Source organism: Dendronephthya gigantea, unplaced genomic scaffold (assembly GCF_004324835.1).
Source record: "Dendronephthya gigantea isolate DGI-Jeju-01 unplaced genomic scaffold, DenGig_1.0 000072F, whole genome shotgun sequence".
Taxonomy (NCBI): Eukaryota; Metazoa; Cnidaria; class Anthozoa; order Malacalcyonacea; family Nephtheidae; genus Dendronephthya; species Dendronephthya gigantea.
Window position 1 is genome coordinate 56,721 of NW_021163082.1, and position 12,717 is coordinate 69,437.

Consider the following 12,717-nt stretch of genomic DNA (forward strand, 5'->3'; position numbering starts at 1 on the left):
GCCCAATAGGCTGTTCCATAGCATCGCACCACCATAACTAAAACTATTCTTGAGATAGTTTGTGCGAGGCTTAGAAACAGCCAGCTTGCTATTTGTGTTTCTCAACGAATAAGGATTGACACTGTCACGGTTTACAAACATGGAACCCATGTATTGTGGAGCAAGTCCATTAAGTGATTTATAAACCATGACAGCCTTTTGAAACTGGCGTTGGGAAGATAACTTTTTCCAGTGTTGATGTCTTAGAAGCTAGCTACCTCTTTCATGGTATGTAGCGTGTGTGCATACATGACATCATGCGCTTGGGCGCAGTTGCAGAGTCAACATGAGCTCCACTTCTAAATTTATTATATCAATAAATTCTTAAACACATCCGAAATTACTAAAACAATAATTTCGCGACGCGTGGCCGAGTGCGCCCATTGGCGATACAGCCTGGTGATTAAATTAATGTAGCGCGAGCAAGATGGCGGAAAGCGAGGAATGCGCGGGAAGTTCACTGTGCGTGGGTAAGTTATCGTTTATTTGCATATTTGAATATTTTAGCATTATCATTTTAATTCCGCTGTTTGTATTTTAACGAGTGACAAAGCGAGATTGTGATATTAACTCAGCTTTCTGATATAAAACGTTGTTATTTTTAAGACAATAATGCATGGATTGATCATTGATGGCTATCCTCGGCGAAGTGTCAGAAAAGCCCATTTATTAACAGCTGATGATTTTATATAATTTAATATCGTTATTAGCATTCGTTTTAGTAGATAGAAGTTCAGTCTTAACGCAGAATGTCAGCACTTATATACTGTGTTCCGTGGTGCCAAGTGCAATTTTCGTGTAGTAACGCCACAGATTATATTTTTTATACGTTTATACCAATACCTCTGTGAATGACTGCGATCAGAAATTTCAAATTTGTGGATGTTTAGCAAACATATGATCCTCTATTATGTATATACTGTTCCTTCCTAAGTTATCAATGACAATATAAATTATTTGACCATCAAATTTTTCTTAATTTACGGTTTCTGAATGTAATGGCAATTAATATATTAGATTAAGATTCCCTTGTTATTTGCAATTTAAGGGATAAGCAAAAGACAAATTACTGAAGAGCAATTAAGCTTAAAAATGTTACAGCTACTACCGAGCAATTAAGCTTAAAAATGTTACGGCTACTATGAACTTTTGTATATTTTGCATGCAAATGGAAAATAATTTCATAAATAACTTTATATATGATCCCTAAGACCCCAATAATCTTTTTTGAAGCAAAATGGTGAATCTACACTAATCGTTCATAACAAACTTATTTTCCACATTAAATATAAATGTTTTTTTAGATTCAATTACAGTCAACACCTGTCTTAAAAAAGGGATGAAAGTAAGTTTTTATTATGTTAATTTGCTACGACTGATGAAATCCAGCTAAGTGCCAAGCAAGTCTAGTATGCAACTGTACAGTGTGTGCAGTCTTTCTCAGATTTGCATTGGGTAAAATTGAGTATTACCCAATTTAAAATTACCCAAGTAAATTTAGTATAGCACAACATGTACCATTGCCCCCAAAACCTATGTATGCATTATCAAGTTTATTGGCTTTTAAAATACATGCAGCTACTTATTGACTCTGTCTAACACAAGAGTATTTTACAAGATATGAACAAGAGTGGGGTTTTTTTCAAAATCATGATCAGACAGACTTAGGTTTTGATGAATTTAGCTGTAACAACTAAAGTACAATTAGGCATATCATTGAGCAATGCAAATTAGTGTGTTAAGTCACCTGCAACTGCCATTGGCATTCTTACCTGAAATGAAGTAATTCTTTACCACTCATGTTTCATATACAAGGGCTGTGATTTTATCTAATGACTAACAGCAAATGTTGTGTAAAACCATTTAGTGGCACGTGATTATTGTGCTCAGTTTGCCAACATTACCTGAAAATGAACAGTGTATTTTTATCAAATAGTTCTTAGGTAACATGCAGTTCTTATTTGTAAGTTTTTAGCTAACCCAAAAATAAAATAAATAGATGTGGTATTTAAACCCCCTCTCTTACTACACTTGCCAACTAATTAAAATAAAAGAATCATAATTGAATTTATATATACCTAGAGATGCTCTGGGTGTGGACTGGAACAAGGGATTGCAAAAAAGGTTTGCAAGAACCAAGGTTGTTCTTTGAGGTTTCCAACAAAAGAGAAGAATTTGGATGCTTTAAAAAATATGAGCAATCCGAACATTACGCAACAAAGGAAGCACATGGAAAAACGAGTATGTTTACAGTACAGCGTCCAAGCTGGGATATCTCAAAGTATGATTTGAGTGCAATTTAGAATTTTTGCACAGTCATGTCCTGGAAGTGAAGCTGTGAAGAATGATTGTAGTGAGGATATTGCGTATGACGCACATGCAAAATAAGTTGAACAGCCAGTTTTATCGGTTTCACTTCCAAGAGTTTAGGAAGTTGTCACATGACTGTGCAGATCCTCTATTTTTTAGGGGCTGTTTACATGAGCCTGGTTACCCGAGATTCAACGAAGTGTGAGATTGTTATGAGGTATTGAAATAAGTCTTTATGAAACCAAACAAGCACATGATATTATGTTATATACTCATTTCAATGCCTCAATGTCGTCTCATGCTTCGTTAAATCCCGGCTAAGTGGGACCATGTAAACAGCCCCTTAGTGTCTCGAAGGCTATAAAAGGGTACGAATCCGAAGAACGAGTGATAATTGCAATTTCTCCTGTTGTTAAAAACTAATTCCACTGTAGTTATATCTAATCAAATTTGAACAATTTACATAGCTATACAGTATATAGTGTAGAGTATTATTGTGTTACTATATAAAGCAAAATCACATTTCGCTGTTTTTCATTTAGGCTGATATTCTGAACATCCACAACAACTGTGATATTGTCATTTTAATGCATCACAAGCATGGAAGTGGCGATACGTTAACTTTCTATGGAACGGAAGGAGCTGGAGTTTCTTTCATCGGAAACAAAAGTACCATAGAGACTTCCGAAGGTGGTCGAGTAGCACTCAATTTATTTAGAAAATTCATTGAAGGTAAATACGAAATGTTATGACGGACAAGCATATGTGCAATACAATATTATTCCTATTCTATTTGCTAGCACCTCACACCAAAGATAAAGTAAATTCAAAAATTCCTTGGCTTTGGAGCAAAAACTACATTGTCAGACAGCTTGTGGATGAACAATGGTCCTCTTAGGTTATTTTGTGCATTTTTTTTTTGCACCCCTTTCGAGTTTCCTGTGAAAGTCCTTAATACCGCCCGAGAGTGCCCGGGAGCAGCTGAGAGCCTGAGAGCGCCCGGGAGTACGCAAGGGTGAATAAATCTATGTGTGATTCCTTTTGAAGATTTTTGACTTCTTTTTTTCAACAAAAACAATGTTAAACATTTCTTCTAAATTTTCTTTCAACGTGGAAGAAAATGGATAGAAGGTCATTTCTATAAAATGGGTTGAAGGTAATTTCTGCGCCAAACTTAAGAGGCGAAAATGATGCTTTAAGAGACAAATTGCTGGTTAATTTAATGTGTTTTCCACCAAAATCACTGCATGGTTGTTAGAATATATAAACTGTTCATCATGCAAGTGATTTCACTACGTATGGTAGCCTTCCCAAATTGTGACAAATTTGTATTTGCATTTGTTTATTTGGTATTAATCAGGTCTTCGCTGTAGATAGTTATATATTTGTCAACATAAAGATTTAAGTGACGTTGTTGTATCTTGGGTATTTATGTTCGGTAACCACGAAGCTAAATTAAACTGGAAGTCAATCGCCAAGAAACAAAAAAACAATGTGTGTTACTCTAGTAGGTTACAGAAGTCAGAAGGGCAGATTTTCTATAGGCGACAACTTTTCAGAAGCTCACTCTGTCTACCAATTTCCGGCTTGTTTTTAGCCAACAAACTTTATATTTACAGAATTACTTTTTTGGGGACACCCTGTATACTATGTTATATTTAAAGTACAAACCAGTGCGTGACCATGCATTCAAATTGCAACAAAAGCTTCACTTCGATAGGGGGTACTTTTAGGGCGGACAGCGCCGGACACAACGTATAGTGCGCTGTTATAATCAACCAATCAACCATTCAAAATCTCCCTTTAGTTGCTAAGAGCCTAAGTATAATTAGTATATGTGCTTTTAACAGATGTTATTATTTTTACCTAAAATTTGGGGATATTTTCTATGTATTTTAGAGTATAAAGAAAAAGAAGGCTTGCAACAACTGCCTGAAAAACAGCAACAAGAACAACCACAGCAGCAGTCAGAAGAACAGCATCCACATGAACAACTTCCACATGAACAATTTCCACATGAACAACAAGAGCAACAACAACGACGACAAGAAGAAGAACAACAACAACAACAACCACCACCACAACATGACTGCCAACCAGAGGAAGAACAAACTACTCTCATGATGTCCAAAAAGCTGCAATGGAAAAGCCAGGTTCTCTCCAAGATTCTGGGTAAAAAAGAAGCAAATAATGTTCTCTATGGTGGAATGGTAGCTTCAGAGGAAAATGTTGAGGTTATCGATTTAACCTTAAATCAAAATGAAAGGTTAATTTTGTATCTTTCTTGTAAAAGTTATTTCGATCAAGATGCCTGGTGTGCTGTTGGTTCCAATATACAACATAGATTAGATGCCACAATTATTCTTCCTGTTTACAATGCAACGAAAGACCCGTATTGGCTCTTCTATTTTCCTGGAAAGTTGGATATTGTAATGACTTCAAAATCTACTACAAAAATAACTGGCTTTTGGTTGGATAGTTGTGGTGCACAAAAACATGTGTACCAATTGATGTCAAATGAGACCAAAATATTTGGGAAAAATATTGTTAAAACTGAACATGGACCATTGTACTATATTTGTGATTCAAAGCTTTCCTCTGGTTCCATTTGGAAGATACCCCCAATTTTCAACGATACCATTATCGAAGTTTTGCCTTCACAATAAATGATGTCTGCAATACACATTTTCATGAAAGACAGTGTTTGATCGTGGCAAACAGGGACAAATATAGTACAATATACGAACATAACATCTCTATTGTTATTAAGTTATTAGCTTAAAGTTTCACAAAACTTTCTTTTGCCGTACTTTTGTAGTATCTGTCACATACTTTACAAGAGAAAAAGTCAATGCATGCATGTGCGGAATTGTCCAATAATTTACATCCACAGTTCATAGAATTTGCACATGTTCTTTTGCAATAAAGCCTGAAGTCTTTAGGGAGAGGTTTGCATGAACTACCACCATTGCAAATGCATTTAAACTTAGGATAATTGAACAATGCACAAAAGCGAAAATAGGGACAAAGATATTGCAGGTAGTCAATTGCAAGCTTGCAGTCATCTATGTCTATATTATTCATGCATGTCTTATGCATATAAGAAGCAATAGTAGATTTACTTTTGTAACCATTCTTTCTTGCCACCAATCCCAATGCTATAACTTGGTAAGGGTACATTTTATGGACAAAGTATCTAACCATTTCTTTTAAAGAGTGCATTTCTTTTTTGCTATAGGATGTCTCATTTCTTTTTAGCTTTGACTTCAATTTAGGCAGAACTCCACCACCAGTACAACAATATTGCTCACTTGTGGTTTGTTTTCCCATTATGACATGTTTATCCCTTAGTGAAGGTCTCACCCTTCAAATGTTGCCATGCTTTACCCAGTCTTCTTTGCATTTTATTGGAATTTTCTGTATTCACATGAGGTAGTATTGCTGGAGTGAGGGGGTTTTCTTTGATTATTTTCTTTTTAGTTACCTTGCTATCTGATTTGCATTTTTAGCACATGGTAGTTTGTTGTAATCCTCCATTGAATATATTTTATGACACCTCTTCAGATGTGGTAACAATAACAGTGTTTTTTGACATAGTTTACAAGTCTCCTTCTTTCGGTATTTCATATGATTTGGTGTACCAGTCATTGTAGGTGGCAAAGGTAAATATCTGTGCATTTTTGCTGATAAAGTTGGGTGAATTCTTTTTAGATGTACATCTAGTCGTTTGAGATAACTCCCATATTTTTGGCAACTCTTTACTTTGCAAATTCCTCCTTTAGCCTGCAAAACACATTATAGAACAATTAAATGTAGATGAAAATTTATATCCATTTTGCATGCAATTATAGGCAAAAACTACAAATATAACACTAGATAATGGTGGTCATAAATATGAACTAAAAGGTTTGCAGAATGTATTATACGAAAGGCTATATCTAAAGCTCAATTTAAAAGATATATGAAAGCTCAATAATAAGCTAATTAAATGTTTCATTATCCATGCAATTACTCAGGGATTTCATTCAGTTTACTGAATAATGTGGGCAACAGGGCAAGACAACATTGCTCATTCCTGCTCACATCAATTGATTCAATACTGCAAGACCCTAGTCATTATTATAGATGTGTAACTAGATATTCAAATCTGTGTGTGAAGCTACTTCACACAACTTCTAATTGAAGGCAAAGAAGCCATAGTCCCCATAGATGTTGCTTCAATATAATATATAATTTATAGAACTCTCCTTTAGGGATATATCTTTTAATTCCCTGTGAATTCAATATTAAAGCAAAATTGACATTGTCCAATGAGGACAGAGCAATATTCAATATATATGCAAAGAACTGTGCATATTTTAATAAATAAGATATACGGCAATACAGAAACAACGACATCTTTATCTTATAGCTGTCTTTATAACAATCAATTTATAATTTGAAAAACTCACCATCTAAAAAATAAATAAAGTTTCACAGAGAAACAAATCAGGTATTACAAAACGACGAAGTTCACTTGGATTAATTTAGGCCGGCCAAGCAGTACCAAAATTAGAACTTCCAATTTCAGTGATAAAAATATTATATTTCCTTACATTTCCTTAAACTCAATATATAATAGAGCCTTTCGATAATTACGTCACAACATTACCGTTTTAAATGGATTTAAAGTTTTAGATGGATTTAAAGTTTTACTCTCACAAGCTACGTGGAAAGATGCAAAACATCCTTCTTCAAAACATGCATGAAAAATAATTTTTAATTTTGACCAATAAATGTGGAAATAAGTCGTAACATTAAAACGAGACTACCAGGCAACGACCAGCAGCCTCGTTCTTGTGTTACGGTTTATTTTCACACTTGTTTGCCAAAAAGAAGAATTGTTTTTCATGCATGTCTTGAAGAAGGATGTTTTGCATCTTTCGACATAGCTTGTGAGAGTAAAACTTGAAATACATCTCATTTAAGTTGGTTCTAAATTTAAAACGGTAATGTTGGGATTGGTAAAACGGTAATGTTGGGATGTAATTATCGAAAGGGTCTATTGGTTTCCCCCTTTTAACGTTAAGGCGGAAAAAATAAAGGCCTGACATTCAGGTTAGTTAACTAAGGGAAAAAACATTGGTTTTAATACACCCTAGTTTTACAACAGTTAAGCACCCTGTTACCGAAAGATAACACAAAAACGCACAAAACAGTAAATTAAGAACAAAAACGTGACAAATATGCGAATTTGTCAACATTGGTGTTACTGCATCATTGTTTTACAGCAGTTAGGGCACCCTGTTGCCACAATAAGACACAAAAACGCACAAAACAAACACATTAACAACAAAAACGTGTTAAATATGTGAATTTGTCGACATTGGTGTTACTACATCATAGTTTTACAGCACTTAGGCACCCTGTTACCAGAAGATGGTACAAATACGCACAAAACAGTAAATTGGGAACAAAAACGTCACAAATATGCGAATTTGTCAACATTGGTGTTACTACACCATAGTTTTACAGCACTTAGGCACCCTGTTACCAGATGATGGTACAAATACGCACAAAACAGTAAATTAGGAACAAAAACGTGACAAATATGCGAATTTGTCAACATTGGTGTTATTACACCATAGTTTTACAGCAGTTAAGCACCCTGTTACCAGAAGATGGTACAAATACGCACAAAACAGTAAATTGGGAACAAAAACGTCACAAATATGCGAATTTGTCAACATTGGTGTTACTACACCATAGTTTTACAGCACTTAGGCACCCTGTTACCACAAGATGACACAGAAACGCACAAAACAGTAAATTAAGAACAAAAACGTGACAAATATGCGAATTTGTCAACAGTGTGTTACTACACCATAGTTTTACAGCAGTTAAGCACCCTGTTACCACAAGATGACACAGAAACGCACAAAACAGTAAATTGGGAACAAAAACGTCACAAATATGCGAATTTGTCAACATTGGTGTTACTACACCATAGTTTTACAGCAGTTAAGCACCCTGTTACCAAAGATGGTACAAATACGCACAAAACAGTAAATTAGAACAAAAACGTGACAAATGCGATTTGTCGACATTGGTGTTACTACACCTAGTTTTACAGCAGTTAAGCACCCTGTTACCAAAGATGACACAAAACGCACAAAACAGTAAATTGGGAACAAAAACGTCACAAATATGCGAATTTGTCAACATTGGTGTTACTACACCATAGTTTTACAGCAGTTAAGCACCCTGTTACCACAAGATAAACAAATACGCACAAAACAGTAAATTAGGAACAAAAACGTGACAAATATGCGATTTGTCAACATTGGTGTTATTACACCATAGTTTTACAGCAGTTAAGCACCCTGTTACCACAAGATGACACAAACGCACAAAACAGTAAATTGGGAACAAAAACGTGTAAATATGCGAATTTGTCAACATTGGTGTTACTACACCATAGTTTTACAGCACTTAGGCACCCTGTTACCAGAAGATGGTACAAATACGCACAAAACAGTAAATTAGGAACAAAAACGTCACAAATATGCGAATTTGTCAACATTGGTGTTACTACACCATAGTTTTACAGCAGTTAAGCACCCTGTTACCACAGAAACACAAATACGCACAAAACAGAATTAAGAACAAAAACGTGACAAATATGCGAATTTGTCAACAGTGGTGTTACTACACCATAGTTTTACAGCAGTTAAGCACCCTGTTACCACAAGATGACACAAAACGCACAAAACAGTAAATTAAGAACAAAAACGTGACAAATATGCGAATTTGTCAACATTGGTGTTATACACCATAGTTTTACAGCAGTTACACCCTTTACACAGATGGAAAAAACGCACAAAACAAGTAAATTAACAAAAACGTGAATATGCGAATTTGTCAACATTGGTGTTACTGCATCAGTTTTACAGCAGTTAGCACCCTGTTGCCACAAAAGACACAAAAACGCACAAACAACAAACAAGTTAAAACAAAACGTGTTAAATATGAATTTGTCGACATTGGTGTTACTACATATAGTTTTACAGCACTTAGCACCCTGTTACAAGAAGATGGTACAAATACGCACAAAACAGTAAATTGGGAACAAAAACGTCACAAATATGCGAATTTGTCAACATTGGTGTTACTACACCATAGTTTTACAGCAGTTAAGCACCCTGTTACCACAAGATGGTACAAATACGCACAAAACAGTAAATTAGGAACAAAAACGTGACAAATATGCGATTTGTCGACATTAGTGTTAATACACCCAAGTTTTACAGCAGTTACACACACTTTAACAACAATGGCAAAAAACGCACAAAACAATCAATTAACAACAAACGTGTTAAATATGCGAATTTGTCAACATTGGTGTTACTGCATATTGTTTACAGCAGTTAGGGCACCCTGTTGCCACAATAAGACACAAAACGCACAAAACAAACATTAACAACAAAAACGTGAAATATGTGAATTTGTCGACATTGGTGTTACTACATCATAGTTTTACAGCACTTAGGCACCCTGTTACCAGAAGATGGTACAAAACGCACAAAACAGTAAATTAAGAACAAAAACGTGACAAATATGCGAATTTGTCAACAGTGGTGTTACTACACCATAGTTGTACAGCAGTTAAGCACCCTGTTACCACAAAAGGTACAAATACGCACAAAACAGTAAATTAGGAACAAAAACGTGACAAATGTGCGATTTTGTCGACATTGGTGTTACTACACCCTAGTTTTACAGCAGTTAAGCACCCTGTTACCACAAGATGACACAAAAACGCACAAAACAGCCAAATTAGTATACTTTCATATACCTTTAGTTAGCAATATAATAGAACTTGACATAAGTAAATCCTCATATCTGTTTATAATTTCCACGGCCAAAAAATTGTTGCCTTGACAAAGATATTATATTTTAATAAGTCAAAATAATATACGACTTCAAAAGGGTATTGTTCCAGGACGCCCTTAACTTTACGAAACAAAGTTGATTTTGTACAGAATTCAGAAGTTGTGTTTAAATAATATAACGACTTTTAGGATTTAAAGCGAAGAAAATAACTTTACGAATTATAACATTTTACAACAAGCACGAATAATTAGGGACGTATCGACCATCTTAGGTGTCAAACTCCCATTCGGAATAGATACTCTCATTGTCGTTATCAGTGTCACTGTCGGTTTCACTATCCATATCAAAATTTGTATCTCTTTCCAGCTCATCCTCCACATCTTCATAGGATTGCTTAGTATTGTCATTGTGCGACTCAATTATGTCCTGGAATCCAGACAATTGTAAACCGAGAACTGGCAAGAAAGATTGGATTCCAAGCCTTAATTGTTGCATGGCAAAGTTAATTCCTTCGTTAACCAAGGCAAGCTTTCCTCTGACAATGGTCCTTTTGACTGAGCTTGTAGAATAGGTTTTTGCCTAAAATAAAAAGATTTCAATATACGTTACATAAAAAGCAATCGCATAGCTTACAGATGTGGCTTACAGAAATGTCGAAAAGGAAATTGCGGACCTAAATAACTTTTAAATTATCGCATCTTCGCATTAGATACACACAATTAACACCCAATAGACCTTCCAAGAGCTTACATAATGGCCAAACAATAAAAAATGTGCGTCCATGAGAAGGTATGTACGGCGTAGGTTTTTAGCTTTTTGATACACCATGCATGTAATGCAGTATTCACCACACCTTCACCAAAGGAATAATTGCGACAGATCTTGGGCTGAAACTGTTTAGATTTTTCCTTATAAATCTTTTCAGCAACGTCAAACAAGGCCTTCTCTTTTGGCGTTAACACATCTAATGTGAGCAAATGACATATGTATTTCATTTCCTCCGGAGTTATGGAATATCTTTTATTTCTCGATTTTTCATCCACTGACATAAATTTGAAAGAGAAAAAAGAAACACGTCGTCATTGCACGAAAAAATTACACCAAGACATCGCATTCTGAGAAGAGCATACCTAACGTTTTTAGTTTTATTATTTATAATAATAGATTCGCCACAGTATCATGTACTGCATGTAAACTGAACAAAACTACACAAATTCTAACGTACGTTTAGCAGCGTCAATATATCTTCTTTCCATTTCTGTAATGTTGTTGGATCACACTCAAGTTTCTCTGACATGCTTTCTAATTCTTTCTGCATGATGGCGGTTTATCTTTAGCCTAGAACATGCATATAAAATACAGAACACATATTATTTTTCCAAGAGAAGATTATACATTTCAGTACTCCCCTTTCCGTGCATGGAAATTTGCATTGCATCTACATATTTTCAATCCTCCACGCTTTAATTCTACCCACACCTTTTTTTTAATAAATTTGTTTCTGTCTTATTTTTTGACGAAAACTACCGAAACGGATTTGGCAAAGTATTTGTAGCTATGTTATGTGACAAGGGGGATTTCGTTTAAACTATTCGGCATATTTGCTTACACTTTTTGGCTAAGCCAATCAGAATGCCTAAATTTTTAATACATCATGTAAAATGATGATTCTTCGATTGGGTTACTGAAAATGTAAAACAAACTTACTGATTGGTCTAAAACGAAATTTCCCTTGTTATGGTTCCCTTGTTATGGTATAGTTACTATACTATTAGGTAAAAAATAGAAAAATTAATAACTTTTGTATATCTTTTCGCAAGAATACTTGACAGTTTGGTTATTTTTCTTTTATTCCACTCCAGTGCATGTTCAGTCAGCAATTCCTCTCGTCCTATGTATGCATACATCAGAATTAAACGTTAACTGGTTTGATAATTTTATTGCACATGCTTACCTTCAGGTAACATATGCTTGGTAGTGCACCCTAACCGCGAGAAATGACTGTTAATCTGTTCTTCCTCTCCTGTTGTTGCAGAAGCGCCATCTTGCCATCGCCCTCCCCAAATAACCTGCAAAAAAGATTACACAATGGACACTGCACTTGACTGCACACTTGCCACGTACGAAATATAATAGCACAAGGAAATTTACCTGGCAATACCAAGCATGTGCTTTGGCATGCATTACGGAAAGAGCAGGTTTCATCTTTTGAGATGTGGTTACATCATTTTTACACAGCCAAGGCCAATACTTGCAGATGACATACCAGAAGAATTGTGTTGTACGACGAAGGTAATATTCCTTTTGCATATAATGTGCATAGCCATACACTTCTCCGTGCTTCATGCTAACTGCATGCTGGGCAACACTGTGACGACAGCCAGCAATTTCTAGCCCAGTTTCATCAACAATTTTCTTTTTCTTCAAAGTATTTCCAGCAGCATGCCAAATAGAATCGCCACACTTAGAATCATCTGTGACCTAGGGTAAAGTATA

The 12,717-nt window shown here is 35.3% G+C and overlaps 1 protein-coding gene across 1 annotated transcript; it reads left to right on the forward strand.

Annotated features, from left to right (window-relative positions):
* The first annotated feature begins 364 nt into the window (after positions 1 to 364).
* On the forward strand, positions 365 to 5,015 carry LOC114531468. Its single transcript, XM_028553076.1, has 5 exons — positions 365 to 509; positions 1,344 to 1,384; positions 2,122 to 2,280; positions 2,892 to 3,081; positions 4,249 to 5,015. The coding sequence occupies exons 1-5, from the start codon at positions 467 to 469 to the stop codon at positions 5,013 to 5,015; spliced, it is 1,200 nt and encodes a 399-aa protein (XP_028408877.1). The 5' UTR covers positions 365 to 466.
* The last annotated feature ends 7,702 nt before the right edge of the window (positions 5,016 to 12,717 follow it).